This window comes from Rhea americana, unplaced genomic scaffold (genome assembly GCF_003343005.1).
Source record: "Rhea americana isolate MKP2758 unplaced genomic scaffold, rheAme1 scaffold_15, whole genome shotgun sequence".
Lineage (NCBI taxonomy): Eukaryota > Metazoa > Chordata > Aves > Rheiformes > Rheidae > Rhea > Rhea americana.
In genome coordinates this window covers 5,497,606-5,515,564 of record NW_028185594.1, presented here as the reverse complement: position 1 = coordinate 5,515,564, position 17,959 = coordinate 5,497,606, and the positions used below count along the sequence as shown (strand labels likewise).

Here is a 17,959-nt window from a genome sequence, read left to right as displayed (position 1 = left end):
AGCTCTATTATTAGAAATTCAATGGAAATAGTTGTTACAACTCGTGTTCCCTTTACTCGCACTGTGGAAGCAAAGCACTTTTTTTTCTTTTTTTTTTTTTTTAATTATTGTTTCTCTCTGTTGCCCCTGGTTTGGAAGCTAGAAGCAGAAGCTCATGCTGTATTTTCCCAAAGCTTTTAGAATTTTAGAATCATCTTTTTGGAGATGGTCTTTATTTTTCAGTGAAAGTCTGCTGTTATACGACGCCTTGAGTGCTATCAGCGAGACTACTACAGTATTCCACATACAGGTATGTAATTTTCAATAAACCTATAAGGTCTAGGTCTTTATGCCTCATTCCTTTTAGTATAGATATTMTTCAAGAGTAACAAAAGACAAACAGAAAAAAAAAGATGTATGCAGGTTATTTTAACTAACTCGGGAATCATATGACTGTTGCAACTACTCATTTCCTCATTTTTTTCAGCCTTGCTGCTCTTGTTGCTAAAGCAGATGTTATATCCAAACAGAGAGAAAATTTACTTTGTTATTACCTAAGATTCAGTTCTTTTATTTGTTCTGTAAAACTGTAGCTCACTTTAGGCACTGCATAAAAAAGCTAATTTACCTGTTGAATTGTAACTAAATGTGATTTTAGCAGATCAGTTGATACATTGTTGCCAGAGTAATTGGTGGCAAAACAGCTCTGGACAAAATGAATCTGTTTCAGGCACTGAGATTTAGACACTTTTTGCTGAAGATAAAGCACATTGGACATTTTTTTTAATAACTCTGAAGTTGTTTTTCTTAGCTTTATTCAATCTATTTTTTTACATTTAATATTTTAGCTTACCACTAATAAGCATTTTGTTTATTTTAAAATTTGTAGGAAAATTAATTCAATACAATGAAACAGGGAGAAGAAATTTTTTATGATATGATTCTATAAACCTTCATTTTCAGCAGTAGCCTTAACAAATGCATATACCTTGGCATTACTGAAAATTATTTTGTGAGTGCAAATTTTGCAAAATTTACATTTGGTTTATAATCAGTACTTTGTAGGATTTTCTCAGAATTCAAAATTTCCATGGGAGAATTTATTGTTAGAAAATGACAACAGTTCATGTTGCTGATGTTTCTCAAAGCTAATTTTGGGAACACAGCTGACATTATTCATTCCTACTTTGACATAGGTCAATTAGCTTTCTTGGTATTTAAATGGAGTATTTAGGTAGAAAACCCCAAAACACTCAGCTGCAACTTTGCTTTGTAGGAATGCATGTGCCCTACATGAAGTAGCTGATTTTTCTTGAGAAATTTTACCCTGTTGAAGAGATTCTGTTTAATAAAGATCAATCTACAACTCAGACCAGCACGCATATATGTTGCAATGCTGAAGGATCCTGAACAGTTCAGATAAAACTAATTTGACTGCAGTTTCAGCCACCCTCCCAAAGGTTCAGAAGAGCATACTCTTGCTACTGCCTAATGGGTATACTTTTCAAGTGGACTCCCTAAGTTCAAAATCTAGGTCCTTCCTGAGGCAGTGTTAATGAAACGAGTTCATCCAGTTGAAATCTGATGTCTTATAGTATTGTTCATCTCTTCCAGTTAAGAACTTTTTTTATATAAATAACACTAACCTGTTTGAATTAACGAGGATAAAGTATTCCTGAATCTACATTTGAAATTTTCCTGAAATCATTGCAGAAGTTCATTAAAACCAAATGTCGCATTTACTCATTGGGCAGTCCTCAGGACCTCCTCTCCTGAATGCTGTGCGCCGGAGTCGGCTCCCCGCCCTGCCGTTCTGCCCCTGARGCTGTCACCTGGCGGTAAGCGCCCGCGCAGCCGCAACGCGTGCTGCAGCGGAAGGGTTAACGAGGGCAGGCCGCGGCGCCCGCGCTCCCCAGCCGCCGGGGCTGAACGCCCGCGGCCGCGCAGCGCCAGCGGCTCAGTTGCCCGGCGTTCCCTGTCCGTGTGGGTTCCGGAGCCGGCTGCAGCTCCCAATGTCTCTTCAGGGGGCACCGGGGGCTGAGGAGCTGGTTTTCTATGTGAACGGGAGAAAGGTAAGTGCTGCCAGGAAGGCGTGTGGAGAAAGAGGAGCCCCAAGGATCGTGGGGGCACGGATAGCCTATGGTTTCCTCAGACATAGGAGTATATTTCAAATCCTCACATGGGCGTTCTTTCCCTTTCTGCATTTTTCTGGATAAGAAGCAGATGCAGTCCAGTAGTGTTACTTTAGTTCGCTAATTCTTGCCTGTCCACAGTAAGTAAGGTTTGGAAGGCAGAAACAGCAAAGGAGGGTGGATGTGCTTACAACATTCCTTTTTAGCTGGCTTTTCTGGGCTTGAGGAAAAAGCATGCCAAAGTGAAAATTTAGAACGTGCTTTCCCCTGGGTATCACATTTTGCTGGTGAAGAAGTTAGTTTCTCATTTGCGGATGTCTGGTTTTCTCATCTTTGAGAAACAGTTTTCAGACGCACATCTGAAAGTAAGGCTTGGGTGCTGAGCTCTGGGCTACAGACCAACATAAAGATGATACTGCAAGAGCAGAATTAAACTGTTTATTAATTCAGTGCTAATGAAAAGATTACCTGATTCTGAACAACAAAATAACAAATCCTCTAATCAAACAAGAATGTAGGCATTTCTTTTGCTCTGTGTTGCTATAGCCTACTAAGGCAAGTGAATGTTTATATCTAGAAAAGTGACCCCTCCARGCTTCCTCTGGTGTTCATCCCAGTAGGTGAAAGTGTCTCTAAAATCTGCAAATCATTAATTCTTTATGCTCTGTGAGCTCTGTTGTGGTAAAGTCTTGTTACGTTTTTATTGCTAGTGTGGTTCAAGATAAATTCCTACAATATGACCTTTCACTGAGCAGGAGTTGGTTTTGGTAGTTGCAAGCTGTCCTGGCACTTTCTTCCTGCAAGCGTATCTGTTGGGAAAGGAATTTCTAGGAGGCGACCAATTAGAGTAGTTCTCTGAGAGGGAACCAGGGGAGGAGGAGGGTTTTCTTCTGAGTTTGTGGTAATGTAGTGTGTGAGCCAAGTGAAAAGTCTTGCTTTCTTAGTTAAAGCTTCAGTTTCCTTTCTTACTGCAGATAATAGAGAAAAATGCTGATCCTGAACAAATGCTGTTGTCTTATCTGCGGAAGAGACGTATCCTTTTCCTGTTTGATCTTTTAAGTCACTTATACGAAAGCTTTAGTCAAGCAAAATTATCTTAAATGATAATTAAAAAGCAACTTACCAAGCTAAAGAGGTTGTGACTTCCTTAAGAAGATAGAACTGTATTAGATGATGTGTCCTTTAAGTGAAAGCTCTTCAGTGAGCTGATGTATTTTTAGCCTAGTTTCCTAAACAAACAAGAGTTACATAATCAGGCACTGGTTATGTGCATGTGTATCTGTCTGTTCCTCCTCTACAAAAGAAACTTAAGAATGTTTTGACCAGTATGAACAAAATCTGACAGAGTAGGAGTCTCCAAGTTTTGTGAAAGTCTCTCATAGGAAAGGAGAGAGACCTTGTCATGAGACCCTGAGTCTGCTGGAATTTTGAGGTAATTTCCCTTTTTCTTGTGATGAGCACTCCAAACAGGCTTACAAACTCAAAAAACCCAGCTTTTAATAGTAAATAAATATGGAAAAAGTAGGTTTTTAAATCAGATGAAAATTAAAAATTAATTAGGTAAGACAAAACAGAAATTGTAAGAGCTACAGCAGTCCCCCTGCCATTGTGTCTTTGCAGACAGGTTTCTTTCCTCCTGGCTTGGTTTCAATCTATGGGTCAGTTGTTTTCTGCGTTGATCCAAATTTTACGCCACTTCTCTTCTTCTCTTTGMCTTCTTTGTGTCATCTGCTTTCAATATTCTTAGCAGTCTTACAGCATCTGCTGTGCCACAAGCTTATTCCCAGTATTCATGAAGCTACTTGCATAATACTCTAAATATGGTTCGTGTAGGAACTCACAGCCAGGAGCAGGGAAAAAATGTGGGGAAAAGCAGAATCTCGCCTTTTTGGCAGCTTTCTAGATTGACCCATGAAAAGTACCCCCAGCGGCTAAGTCATATACCATTGCTGTTACTAGATACTAGAGAATTCATATAGGAGAGAGTATTTATACATATCTCTAAAAAAGAAAAGCTTAAGTCAGCGTATCTTAGTTACTGGTTAATCATAAGCACGGTTTGAAGGAAAGTAAGTTGCTGAAGTTCTGGTGCTTACAAAATTATTCTTTAGCAGTCTGAACAACTACAAACTCAAATTACCAAAAAAAAAAAAAAAAAAAAAATCAATACCAGCTCCATCACAAGAGATGCAATTTATTGGTTAAATTGTACTGGTGAATAAGATCATCTAATTCTGTACTGATTTGCTCTGACACCTTGAAATATCATTTAATCTTTCCATATCATTGTACCCTGGTTATAAAGTTAATGTAACATTAGCTGGTCTTTCAGAAGCTAGTTAGTGATTTCACCATACAGTTTAAATGTCAGCTTAAAGTGTTCCTGCCCTCTGCTGCTCGTGTCTCTATGATGGTGTGCCATCAGATGTGCATACACAACTCTTTTCTGAGACCACTGTGTTAGCCAGACTGAGAAACTGATCCTTTTCTTAGTAAGCCTCCAAAATAGTTAAGCTAACGGAGCTAAGGGGAGAGCTGACTTGGGTAAAGACACAAAAAATGAGTGGCAGAAAACAGACAAGACAGGCATATCTTATGCTGATGTTGCCAAACTCTTCATAGGGTGAAATGATTGCCTGAATGACCCTGAGAAGCTTGAACATCTTGCAGTACTGTGTTTTAAACTGCAAGGTGGACTATAATACCTATCTAAGCATCTTTTGGGGAGGCTAAAAGCCATATGAATTGGTGCATTAGACTACTATTAATAACTGGAAGGGCAGGTGTGGAATAATAAATAAATAGAAAAGCAAGAAGGAATGAAACTGCTTCTTAAAATGTATTTGTTTTATCTGATAGGGTGTCTGTGAAAGTGCTCTGTAATCAGAAAAAGTAGTAGAAGTAAGAGCTAAAGGCAACACACTCCATCTCAACAGCTTTCTGAAAGTGAAGAAAGTTAACCCCAAAAGTGATGTTTTTCTTTTGATGATATGTGGAAAGAGAAAGGCCTTCTTGTCCCTCCATTATTCCTTGCTTATGGCAGAGAACTCTCTTTGCTTTACCTTGTGCCAGTCTTGGAGTTGCTCTGACCTTTCTGTGTACTAACTCCACTCAGACCATCAGAAAACCAACCTAGTTAAACTAGCTTAGTAAGTAAACTAGCCTAGGGAAAACAGTGGATAGCTTTCAGCTTGAGTAGTGACTTAAGTCAGCTCATGAAAGGTACTGGTGAGAGTAAGAGTTGGTGCAGGAGGTTTTGGGCTTTGGGGCAGGTTATGTTGGGAAGAGGAAGGTCTGAAGAAATGGGGAGTGAGGCATCTTCCTTTTGAGGGCTGTAAACCATTAACCAGTTGTGGGCTCCCCAGTACAAGAGAGACAGGGAACTACTGGAAAGAGTCCAGCGTAGGGCTATGAAGATGATTAGAGGACTGGAGCATCTCTTTTATGAGGAAAGGCTGCAAGAACTGGGCCTGTTTCACCTGGAGGAAAGAAGTCTGAGAGGGGATCTTATCAATGTCTAAAAAAATATCTCAAGGGAGGGTGTCAAGAGGATGGGGCCAGACTCTTTTCAGTGGTGCCAAGCAACAGGACAAAAGGCAACGGGCACAAATTGAAACACAGGAAGTTCCGCCTGAATAGGAGGAAGAACTTCTTTCCTGTGAGAGTGACAGAGCACTGGAACAAGTTGCCCAGAGAGGTTGTGGAGTCTCCTTCTCTGGAGATACCCAAAACCTACCTGGATGTGATCCTGTGCAATGTGCTCTGGATGACCCTGCTTGAGTAGGGAGRTTGGACTAGATGATATCCAGAGGTCCCTTCCAACCTCAACCATTCTATGATTAAATCAGGTGTTTGAAGAATCACAGCTTCAGACTGGCCAGTGTTGCAGTTTCATGGAAGTGAGCACTGTGTTCCTAGAAGTGTAATCTTTCAGCTGAGAGGGTTAGTGTCCTGACCATTGATGAGCCTTAATTTTCCAATGGCATGTAAAGGAAAAGCTGGAATATTTTCTTTAGTGTCACACTGGAACTTCAAATATGTTACTATTTTGTAACTATCATGCATTTCTACCTTTCATATTTTCAATCTGAAAATTATTTTTTACTTCCTGTTTCTGTCTCAACTTACTCCTCTTCCTCAAAGTAAGTCAGAATTAAGTTTTCTGTTTCCGTGATGGGAACAGGATTTTAGTCTCATTATTCCTTAGCTTTGATCTTATTTTCACTGAAAAATTTTTATTTGACGTAGAAGGGCATTCTGTAGGCAATCTATGTTATTGTACCTAACCAGTTATATATTCCAAAAGTTCAGGAAAAAGGTGGTCCTCCAGGTTAAACAGAATAAAGGCCAAAACTGAAACCTATATACGTGTGTGTGTGTGTGTGTATACATATATTTTTTTCCCTAATGGCAGCACTTTCAGTCCATCTTACAGGAACTAAGTATGGCTGTGGAGGGGGCGGCTGTGGTGCCTGCACGGTGATGATATCAACTTACGAACCAGCTTCCAAGAAGATAAGGTATCCTTAACAGAAAATTTGGAAAACACTACACAGAATTTTACGACTGTAGATACCATTCCCAGATACAGAACTGTAAAAACAAAGTTGTAAAATCTGTACTTAATAGTAAAAGAATGCAAAGGTAGGGTCACTTTAAACCAAAAGAGAACACTGTACAAAGTTCTGTTCATTCAGCCATATAATGAATTTGCTGAAATTTCTTGCTTAAATGTGTAATTTGCTTGTTTCTGCTAACAGCTCCTGTGACGGCCTTTCTCTTCACAAGATATTCATTTAACATCCTTCATATTGCCCAGTGGAATTTAGCTTATACCTGCAGTTTTCTCATGTGGCTGACAGGAACATGAGACAGCCAGAGGTTTGAGCTGAATCAACCTAGATCTTTGAATTTAATACTGAACACTCTCAAAAGAACCCAGAAAGACTTTGAAATTCAAAAAGTGAGTTTCATTAGGCTAGAGCAAAAACTAGRAATCTAGAAAACTAGAATCATTTATTTTGAATTGAGGAAACTCCGAAGAATGGTTATATAAGACAAAATAGAGGCAAAATGAGTAATAAACAATTGTCTCCCCCTTACTCTGATCTTGCAGGCTTGGTTTCAGCCATCTCAGTGGCCTTCTGGGTCACAGCAAATCTGTATCATCCACTCTGGTTTCCAGGAAATTTGTTTCTGTCAGCTCAGAGACTTGGTTCTGCTGTTAATCTCCACTCTTCACAAGTGTCTTTCAGTCTCTCTGCTGTGCTGCAGATCTTCAGCTTCTTGCTGTGAGTTTTCACAAGACAGCAACATTTTATCAAGAGCTGATGCTTTTTAACTGCAGTATGTCAGTTACTGTTCATATAGCAGGATTTCAACAGCCCCCCATCTCTTGAGGTCCATGTTGGCTAGTATCATGCATGGCTCTGTGAACAATTTCTTATTTTTTCACTTTTGATTTTCCATCAAAAATACTTGTTCTCCAAAATGTTCAATGAGAATGTGTCATTGTCAGTTGAGTATATTTTAAGGAAAAAGTCAAATGTTCTTATGTTCTTTTGACAATTGTATTACATGGAAGGCAATACAAATGAAGATATTTAGAGATATTATAAAAGTTGAAAAGAATCAACATGACACTGTTGAAAAGGAACATATCCACCACTGGAAAACAAAACATTTTAATGATGAAAAGCTTTTCAAAACTTCATTTTGATATTTTATCATTTTGTCCCTATTTTTGTGTGTGTGTGTGTGTGTGTATATATGTATATGTGTGTGTGTGTGTGTGTATATATATATATGTATATGTATATATGTATGTGTATATACATACACACACACACACACACACACACACATATATGTATGTTTTTTCTTTTTTTTTTAACATGAGAATTTCCTTTGGATCAGGATTCCAAATTGTCAGCAGTAATTCTCCTTTACTTCTTGCAAAGGACTAAACCAACCCTCTCCTCTCCTTTGTCCTCCTCCAAACCACACTTGCTCATGGGTGAAAGAGGTTAGAGGGCAATTGGAAGAGACTGAAGTATTAAGGAAGAAACAAACTCTCCAGAACTGTCAATATTATTTCCTCATAGATGCAGTTCTTTTACTAGGGACAAGTCACACTGCTAGTATGTAATCCTTCCTGAAGTTTATGGTGGTCTTATTCCAAATGTTTATAATAATTGCTTTGTAACTGAAAACTTTGCCTTGATTTACCACAGAATAGTATTCCACTATCTTTAAGCTCCCTGATTCTCCTTTATATTCCAAAGACATTATTCGGCAAATGCCTGTCTGCTTCCCATTTGCTCCTTGTATGGTACAGCAGTTACCACAGTGGAAGGTATTGGAAGTACAAAAACCAGGATTCATCCAGTTCAGGTGAGAACACAGTATCATTGTGTAACAGCATTACTAATTTCTTTCTCCATTTGRACTGGATTAATTGGCAATGCTTTACGGGCACAGAGATTTCATATGCTGATTGTTATCCCTGAATAACAAAAGACAAAGATATGGTTGATCAGGATGGATGATCSATGGCTCATAATGGATCTTGCTTTAGTTTTGACAACCTGATCAAATAATTGGTACATAAGAATGGGAGTGTATCAGGCCTGAGCTCCATTTGGGTAAATGATTTATCTGGACAGTGGCCCTTAACTGATGTAAAAAAAAATAATATATATATATATTATATATATATATATATATATATAAAATAAATAAATAAAATAAAAGTCCACTGGAGAGCAATTTGCTTCCCTAATAAGATATGCTGGAGTGTTAGACCTAAAATACTTACTCTTATCTGAGACTGGCTTACTTAAAAGGTCTACATTGCTATGAAAATAGGACTTATTATTACTTTTCCCATTTCTGAGTGGGTTCATTAGGACTGTGATGTATGCTGGAATGAGGGCTATTTGTGGYGCTTAATTTCAGGAAAGGCTTGCCAAGTGCCATGGCTCCCAGTGTGGTTTCTGCACCCCTGGAATGGTGATGTCCATATACACTTTGCTAAGAAATCACCCAAAACCCACTTCGGAGCAGATAACTGCAGCCCTGGCTGGTAAATATTGCCACTTTTAATTTTTAAGTACATCCTTAAACCATTTCTTCTTCTGATACTCAGTGTATGTGAATGCCAGTCTTTGTGAAAACATGCATGCATGCATTTAAATTATGTTTCCCCACGGAGCTAGTTTTGGTACTGGATACAAACCTTGTATTCCCTGTCACCCCTGGAAAATGAAGCATGGAATTGTGGACTGTTTCAGAGACACATGTTCAATACATCCCCATATACATCTTTTGAAGTGTTTTGAGTCAAATGTGAGAAAAATTAAAGCATACTGGAGAAGTAGCTGCATCTAAATACCTCTGAGATCACATCACATCTGGAGTAGTGAATGTCATAAGCCTTACAGGAGAGCCCTTTTTGATAGGAATAAAACAGTCAAATAAGGGARAGCATCATGCAGACCCTCTTCACTAAGGGTAAATGTGAACATTTATTGCAGGAAAAATAACATTCTGTCATCTGTTGAGCTCTAGAATCATAGTGGAGCCAAAGGCATTTCCTGTGAATGAGCTAGATGGAGGTTAATGCTATCCTCCCGTGCTGTTAAAAATAAGTCGGAGGGAGAAAAATGTTTTGAGTGGGTGAGGAATTTTCTACAATCCTGTATCTCCCATATACTGAGCTGTAGTCTAATTCCCTCTAATGTAGCTCTCAAGTATTTTATACTCCCCTTAAAACAATATTTTTTTTCCTCAGAAGTTGCTAGATGTTAAGTCTTGTGACACTTATGTTTATTGACTTTCAGAGAGCTAACACTTCAAAAATAGAAGCCTTCTTTAAGGGCATGGCATTTAAAACTTGTATGCTTTAGAACAAATCTTTTTCTTACTTGCTTCCTTTTTTCAGGGAACCTATGCCGCTGTACTGGGTATAGACCAATCCTAGATGCCTGTAAAACCTTTTGTGAGGTAAGGAGTAATGATGATACTGGATCATGCCTGTTAGTATTCATCATATATTTATGAACTAATGTTTTTATTATGGAGGCAGGTGCATGAAGAGCATGACTTACTGTAAAATACAGTATCTATATATCTACARACCATCATATTTTATACTAAGGTCATGTCTTCCTTCTGCTAAGAGATGCAGATTTTCTGTCCCTGTAACCCAAATAAAGGTGTTCAGAGGCCTAACTCATAGTAAAAACTGACTGATGCAAATTAAATTAGTGTCTAACCTGGATTACGAAGAATAACTGGGAATAACTTAATGTACTTTATTTGTGGGTCAGTACTGGCATAAATAAGAGCAGAATTTTGATTTATGTTCTTTGTCATGTAATACTRTGTATCAGACCTACAGTGGAAGAAATGGGAGAGTGAACTGTGGGTAAAACAAATAATTCAGACTGTCCTGTGTGTGCTCTCACAAAGACAACTGTTTTTCATGTTGTACCCTTTGTATGTATTATTTTGTATTAAGGACTTTAATATGATAAGATCTTAAGATATTTTTTGAATATCTCTCCTTTAACATACAAATCCTTCCAACTTAGCTTATTATTGAGGTTCATCCAGAACTTTATTGAAATGTAAAGATAAATTCTTACTGGCTTAGGTGGACTTTAACTTACTGCCATTCTGGGAAGTATTTTGCTAATGGAATATTACTGTTTTAGGAATCAATTTGCTGTCAAAGTAAAGCAAATGGAAAGTGTTGCTTGGATCAAGATGATGATTTATTTGGCAAGGGAGAGAAGGTGGGATTTTAAGTATTTTCATTCTCCTATTTAAATATAAAACTTGCACAACAGAAAATATTGCATTGCTTATTTCTTGTAATTAAAATAAATGCAGTATATGTTGTCATTTTTATCCTTCACCTATTTCACCTTTTTTCATATTGCTACTTTTTTAATCAGACATTGTATTACTTTTTTATCAAGGAACTTGAAGATATTTCTAAAATCCAAAGATTGTTTTTATATACTTGTATGAGGAGGAGATCATGTAGCAGATAGTTGGTAGAATCATAGAATCAGTAAGGTTGGAAGGGACCTCTGGAGATCATCTAGTCCAACCCCCCCGCTCAAGCAGGGTCACGTAGAGCATGTTAGACAGGGTTSTATCCAGGCGGGCCTTGAATATCTCCAGAGAAGGAGATTCCAAACCTCTCTGGGCAACCTGTTCCAGTGCTCTGTCACTTTCACAGTGAAGAAATTCCCCCTCATGTTCAGCTGGAAGGTAGTTTGGATCTGCATACTTGAGACTCAAGCAATTCTTCAAGTTCAGGAATAGTAATGTTCTCATACTGTGATCACTGCATTATTGAAAAATCGGGGCATATGTGGAGCTATCTAAAATCAGTGATCAGTGATGGTCTGAATGTAATCAATGATGATTTCATAGGAGGCTCACTGTTGACTTGAGTCTGAAGAATGAAATACTCCTAAAATCAGTCGTGAACTTATTTTTATATCTTATCCATGTGAATTTTTGACTTTATTCTCAGTTTTATTTCAATGATATTTGATCTATTTCTCTGCCTTTTGAGTACAGGTAGGTTGGAAGGAAATGAGCTACTTCTTCATAATATGACTGTAGGRAGTTTATAGTTAGTTTTTTGGTTACTTGCCTCTGCCTCTACACTCTCATTTCTATCAGCAGTAAGCTTTGAGAAACTGTGATAACTGCTTCCCTCACCTTAGCAGCTCCAAGTGATGCATGATATTTTAGCACCAAATCCAAAGGCTAATCAGATTATTAGCTTTCTTTTGACTTCAGTTGGACCCTTACAAAATTTTTTTTTTTTGTATAGAATTAAGGATGCAGGGAAAAAAAATACTCTTCTTTACTTGTTTTCTATTTTTTTTTTTTTTAAGATTTGCAGTGGACTCTTTTCAACAGAAGAATTTCAGCCTCTAGATCCCACCCAAGAGCTTATATTTCCTCCAGAACTAATGGTAATTTATATTGCTTTTAGACTATTCTTCAGCTTTACCTTTTCCTTAACAGTGGTCCCTAGTTCAGGATTCATTCTGAAGTCCTGCTTATTCATAAGAAGAAATGTTGCAACATCTTTATATCAATCCAAAATGATACTCATTTTTTTTTTTCACTGAGTTGTTTGAATAATCACTTATAAAAGATAATGGTATTGGGAAAAAAAAGGAGTCACAAAGTTGAGCACGAGATGAGAAGACAGAGAAGTAACGTAAAATGAGTTTTCAATGCAGCACCTGAGATGCAAATGCTTCTCAGAAAACTGAATGGGAGACATTTTATAGCATTGGTAAAATGATTTATATTCCCCATTGTGTGGCTTAGTAGATTTGCTGAACTTTTCTCCCCGAATGTCAGCCTCTGACCAGACTGGGGTGCACTTAGCCTCAGTGATTAAAGTGCAGCAAAGATATAAATGGCTGAAATAAGGGTGCATGAATGAAAAGTGTCAGGCATCCTTAATTATAGACAACAGTATTTGCTCCAGAAAGACTAAAATCTGCTTGCATTGCATTATTGTAAAGGTATAGATCTCAAAACAAAACTTCTCTATAACTAGCAGGCTGCTTATGGAGAAAAGTTGAAAACTTTAGGTCAGGAGTTCCTGGCTGGTGTTTGTACCACCACTAGTTCACAAGCTATTTCCAGGCGGTCAGTGAACAGAACAGCTGGGCACAGTGCTTAATGTATGAAGGGATGCTGCACCCAGTGTGACTGGTGACCTCCAAGCAAACTAACTGTATAAAGCCCTGCCTAGGTATTTTTTTTTAATTTTTTTTTCATTCGTTTCAGCAGGTATAGGATCTATTCTACACTTTTTGTTTTGGGGATGTTTATTTTTGATTGTGTTTACTAGTCAATTGGAATGAACTGAAGACGTTTCATCCATAAAGTTAAAAATAAAAAAAAAAAAAAAAAAAAAAAAGAAAAAAAAAGAAAAAAAAAAGAAAAAATCGTTGTGTGAAAGACCAGCACAGCAGTACCACTTCTGTCCTGTTTTGAAGGATTAAGTAGAACTACTATCCTTTAAGGCTTCTTTTGATCTCCAATTGAATGTAAGGTCTATTAGATGCTGCCACCTCTCTGTATGTTTAAATATTTTAATCTGCTGTATTTTCCCATCAGAGRGTGGCTGAAAGTCAACCAAAAAGAACTCTGGTTTTCCGCGGGGAGAGAATGACATGGATTTCTCCTGTAAGCTTAGATGAATTACTGGATCTGAAAGCTACCCACCCCAAAGCACCTCTTGTGGTTGGGAACACCAGTCTGGGTATGTACAATCAGAATGGCTCCTATTGCCCTAGCTTCAGTGTGCGGAGGAGTAGGGCTACATTTATTTGTGCTTTTCCATCCCTAAGATTAGGCTCTACTGTTAAAATTGGCATTGTGCAAAAGTTGTGATTTTTTTTTGTTTTGTTATAAGTGTTTTTCTATCTTATAGGACCTGAGATTAAATTCAGAGGAGTACTTCATCCAATTGTTATTGCTCCAGCAAGGGTTCTAGATCTGAACTTGGTGAAATGCRCGGATGACGGTTAGTAGACTTGACTGTGTTCAGACATGTGAGATTCCTCTGCAATAAGGAATGTTGATCCGTTCTGTAGCACTGAAGGTGTGAATTGTTGTACAGTGTCTTTGGCTCTCTAGTCATGCCTAAGCATACTTGGTTCATTCCTGGATCAAGGTGGTCACTGTCTGCATGATACAGAGATTTGTCTGCATGGAGCAGTACAGTACTGGTCAGGAATACTCTTTTGGGTCCCGTTAGCCGTAATACTTCAAGGATAATTATTCTGACAATACTGCTTCTGGTGCTAAGTCATACAGCATTTGCTTTTAGATCTCTGTACCATGCTGTATTACATAACATATTCAGACCCGTAGTTAGCAACATTGCAGACTTGTTTACACTAGGGGGAAAAGGCTGTGGTTAATCTGGGGTAGCTAATATAAATTAACTAACCTAGTTCTCAGCAGTGACAGTATTAAGTATTGTAGATTCATACTTTTGGCCTCAATTTATATATCTAAGGTCAATATAGAGAATTATTTAAATTGGTTAAATATAAATGAAGCTGTGCATGCTTACTGCCAAAGTTTCAAAGAAATCAAGACCTAAATGAAATTTTCTTCCTGCCTGAAGCTGTTTTTTTTTTTAAGTGGTAAAATTTTGCCATTCCATTTAGAATATCTTTCGCATTTCAATTCAGWCAGCTAGGTCAGCTCAATGACTAGTTTTTTCTTAGCTGAAGAATGGTCRGGAGTTGAGAGAAGCAGGGACACAGTTTACTACTACTTTTAATCTATCAGTAAAATGCAGTTATGAGAGGTTGAGATTTACAAGCTCTAAAATGAGAGCTAAACCATTTAGTTTGCCATCCAGAGAAAAAATTGCCTCTGTTTAAGCATATTTAAATACAAAACATACCTTCATGAACTTCAACATGCAAAATTTAATATAAATTTACTTAATTAATAGAAAGCTATTTTTAAATTATATATAGCAATATAAATGATATATTTAAATATATAGCAATTTTRTAGCTTAAAAGCTGTAAATTAGCTTTTTATTTTTAAATGATATACTTTTATTTGTATTTTGACTGAATCCTGGTGTCCATTCAACATTTACATAATTCATAATTGAAATCCTGTTAATAATTCTGAATACAAATGCACCATTTGCCATTTTATAACATAAATATTAAAAAGTATAATCTGAGCAAATATAACAATTTATAATTGCTCAGATAAATGCATACAGCTATAGATTGTCTTTTTAGTGGAAGAAAAAATACCATATTTAGTATTAGGACTATATATTCTGTTGCAGCTAGTACCTGCCTGTTCTTTATGAAAATAGCTAAAGTGTAYGTGATGCAAAGCAAGATCAGATTATGATGAAAATAATGATTAAAAATAGGAAGTACCAAAATGTTGAAAACATTTTGAAACTGATTAAGTATTTAGGTGAGTTTTCACCCAAAAGTGATTCAGTCAAAGCTGATGCAAGAGAAGCAGCGGAAATGAGCAGCTGCAGGCAGGAAAGGGGCTCCTTTTACTGAAGTGAGCCATTAACTGAATTTAGACATTTAATGAAACTTCACGCTCAATCTCCTGAATTAAAAGATCACTGTCCCTTTAGAATGCAAAGGTCCTTCACTTTGTAGCTGTCCATGCTGCACATGAATAGTTTTAGCTCTATAATCTGAACATGATTTAAAACCTAGCCTGTAAAACAACGCTAACATTACACTTTTATAATATTTTGGCTACAGGATTAACTCTAGGAGCTGCCTGCAGCCTCACTCTAGTGAAAGACATCTTGAAAAATGCAATCTCAGAGTTCCCGGAGGAGAAGACAAAGATATTCCRTGCTGTCTTGCAGCAGTTAAGAACTCTGGGTGGAGAACAGATAAGAAATGTTGCTGTATGTTGTGTGTTACTTGCAAGGATATTTGCATGAATGAACAAAACTACATGAATTTTTTTCTGATCATGTAAAACTTGCATTCTGTTTTTAGCTGTGAGTTTTTTGTCGATACTTTTTTTTTTTGAGCTTTTGAAATATGTAATCTTACATATAATCGTTGTGGTATATTGCCACTTAACATGAAAATGTGAACATGATGGAGAAAATTGACAAATTTCTTTTCCTTTTTTTTTTTTCACAAGTCATTAGGTGGAAACATTGTAAGTAGAAAATCAACTTCAGACTTGAATCCCATTTTGGCAGCTGGCAATTGTATGCTCAATTTGATGTCAAGAGGTAAGAGGAGAAATCTGGTCTCTCTACTTGTGCCAGAAGTGCAGTATTATATTGTATGAGGGGAAGGGATGAATCTACAGCTGTGAGTGTTTGTTATGGAACTCTCTTCCCACCTGTGTACAAGATCACATCTGTAAGGGAGGAAATGTGCAAACTAAGAACATGTCAAAAAGTCTCATGTCAAGGATAAGCATTCAGACCAGCCAAATCACGTCTGCTTCTATAGGCAGTGAATTACTAAAAGCACTCATAAAACCTCATAGCTGGAGAAGCTATATGCCACCCTCTTCCCCAGTATTCTTCTGTAGTTGATGCTTTGCCCTTGTTTTAAAATTACTTTCTGGCCGTGACAAGATCTCCTGCTTCTCCTTCCTCCCAGATGTTTCCAGTGCAAGAGCCACTAGTCCAGCTCTTTTTTTCAATGCCCTCCCCATTTCCTTAGTTTCCTTTCATTGTTTTTATACTCCCCTCTACTAGCTCCATTCCCTGTTCCTCAATTCCTTACTGTCCAAAAGGCTGGTGAAAACTTTGGTAAACAAGGGCTGTGCTTACAGTTGTAAACAGGGTCTGCTGACCTGCAACTGCATACTTTCCTTACCAGGTGGCTAATGCTTTTTTTGTCCTTGAACCAGACAGAACACGTTACTATTTCAGGCTCTATAATACACTGCTCAGCACCTTGAAATATGCATTCTTTGCAGGTTTGTGTCTGAGTAAGAGTTTCTTGGACCAGGTGCACAAATAATTATGCTGTATGGTTTCTGTGATTTTTTTTTTCTTCCTACATAGTCTGACATTGAAAGGCRGAATATCTGTCAGAATGTCATTCTGACAAGTGACAATTAAACTTTTTGTGTCTTCTCAGTGACTCCAATGACATACGTGCATACTTGAGTGATGAATAGCATCACTTGCTGATAACATCTTTCTGTTAACTTCGGAAAACCTTACAGCTGGGAGTGGATTTTAAGYCTCTTCACATATCTTTAACGTATTTCTTTACCAAGTAGTCATTAGTGACTTAAGAAAAGGAGGTTTCAGAAACACTATTAGTTCTTAGTATTTATCTTAGGTCATAGTGTAAGGGAACATGTATCCTCCCAGATACTGCCAAGCTTGCAGGTGGGATTGGACGATAACTTTTTTTACATGTAAATCAAGTGTATGGAATTATAAAGGCAAAAACCCAGAAACAGCAATGCTATTCTTTTTATGAGTGTTACTTTTGAGATTCACACTTCATCAAAAAAAATTCCTTTAGTAAAGTTTTGCAGTCACAGCAGTATTTTAGGAATGCAATTTCAATGCTAAACGATATTCTAGGATTAATAAGTTACAATGTCATCATTCCACATAACATGAAAAAAATCCTTGCTTTAAAGCAGCCGCTCTTGAAGTATCAAATCTCTTGAATGTGAAAGGAATATTTAAGTATCTGAACTACTTTAAAATGCTATAGAAGATTGTTTATAGGAAGACTTGAGACTAGATCAGGACCATCACAAGATACTGTCTAGTAATAAGATTTAAAAAAAAAAAAAAAAAAATTTGGATCCATTATTCAGCATGTGCAAAGTACAAAGAGCACAGAAGATGAGTAAAAGATATACTTTGACTTCATCTGAAAGACACACACAATTAAATTCTACGAGGTGAATTGTTGTGGCATTCCATCGGTACWGTGTGAAGTTTGTGCTGCTGTTTTTGCAGGATTACAATTCTAACAAATACAGTTATGCTGCTAGTGCAGTTGCAGTCACACAAACAAAACTGCTTTAACCATCAGAGCTTATTTAATTGTCAGAAACAGTTATATGAATTACAGTAAATGCTGCATTTCTACTTGGAAGCCTGCTGGCTTAACTGATATAGTGATATTGGCAAACCCCATATAGCGTTAACCCAGAGGTTAAGTGTTCAAAAGACTCTTACGGTTTTACATACCTCTCACAATTTTGTTCTTTTCCCATCTGAAAATCCCATCTTTAATCTTATTAAATGATGAATCTTAGTTGCTTTCAGAATAATCTACCAAAAG

At 37.3% G+C, this 17,959-nt stretch overlaps 1 protein-coding gene across 5 annotated transcripts in view; it reads left to right on the top strand.

The window, feature by feature from the left end:
• Window positions 1-207: 207 nt before the first annotated feature.
• Window positions 208-17,959, top strand: part of LOC146598992 (aldehyde oxidase-like) — a 47,047-nt gene continuing 29,295 nt past the window's right edge. For 3 of the 5 annotated variants that reach the window (XM_085299455.1, XM_085299452.1, XM_085299453.1), the window contains exons 1-12: window positions 1,859-2,051; window positions 3,086-3,143; window positions 6,535-6,631; window positions 8,396-8,504; window positions 9,069-9,195; window positions 10,054-10,115; window positions 10,829-10,909; window positions 12,032-12,112; window positions 13,278-13,422; window positions 13,594-13,686; window positions 15,431-15,582; window positions 15,828-15,921. In XM_085299455.1, the coding sequence (XP_085155581.1) occupies window positions 1,992-2,051; window positions 3,086-3,143; window positions 6,535-6,631; window positions 8,396-8,504; window positions 9,069-9,195; window positions 10,054-10,115; window positions 10,829-10,909; window positions 12,032-12,112; window positions 13,278-13,422; window positions 13,594-13,686; window positions 15,431-15,582; window positions 15,828-15,921 (1,159 nt within the window). In that variant the 5' untranslated portion in view covers window positions 1,859-1,991. Of the gene's footprint in view, window positions 290-1,733; window positions 1,818-1,858; window positions 2,052-3,085; window positions 3,144-6,534; window positions 6,632-8,140; window positions 8,252-8,395; window positions 8,505-9,068; window positions 9,196-10,053; window positions 10,116-10,828; window positions 10,910-12,031; window positions 12,113-13,277; window positions 13,423-13,593; window positions 13,687-15,430; window positions 15,583-15,827; window positions 15,922-17,959 lie in introns of those variants that run through there. The other 2 variants (XM_085299454.1, XM_085299457.1) reach the window with 2 other exon arrangements.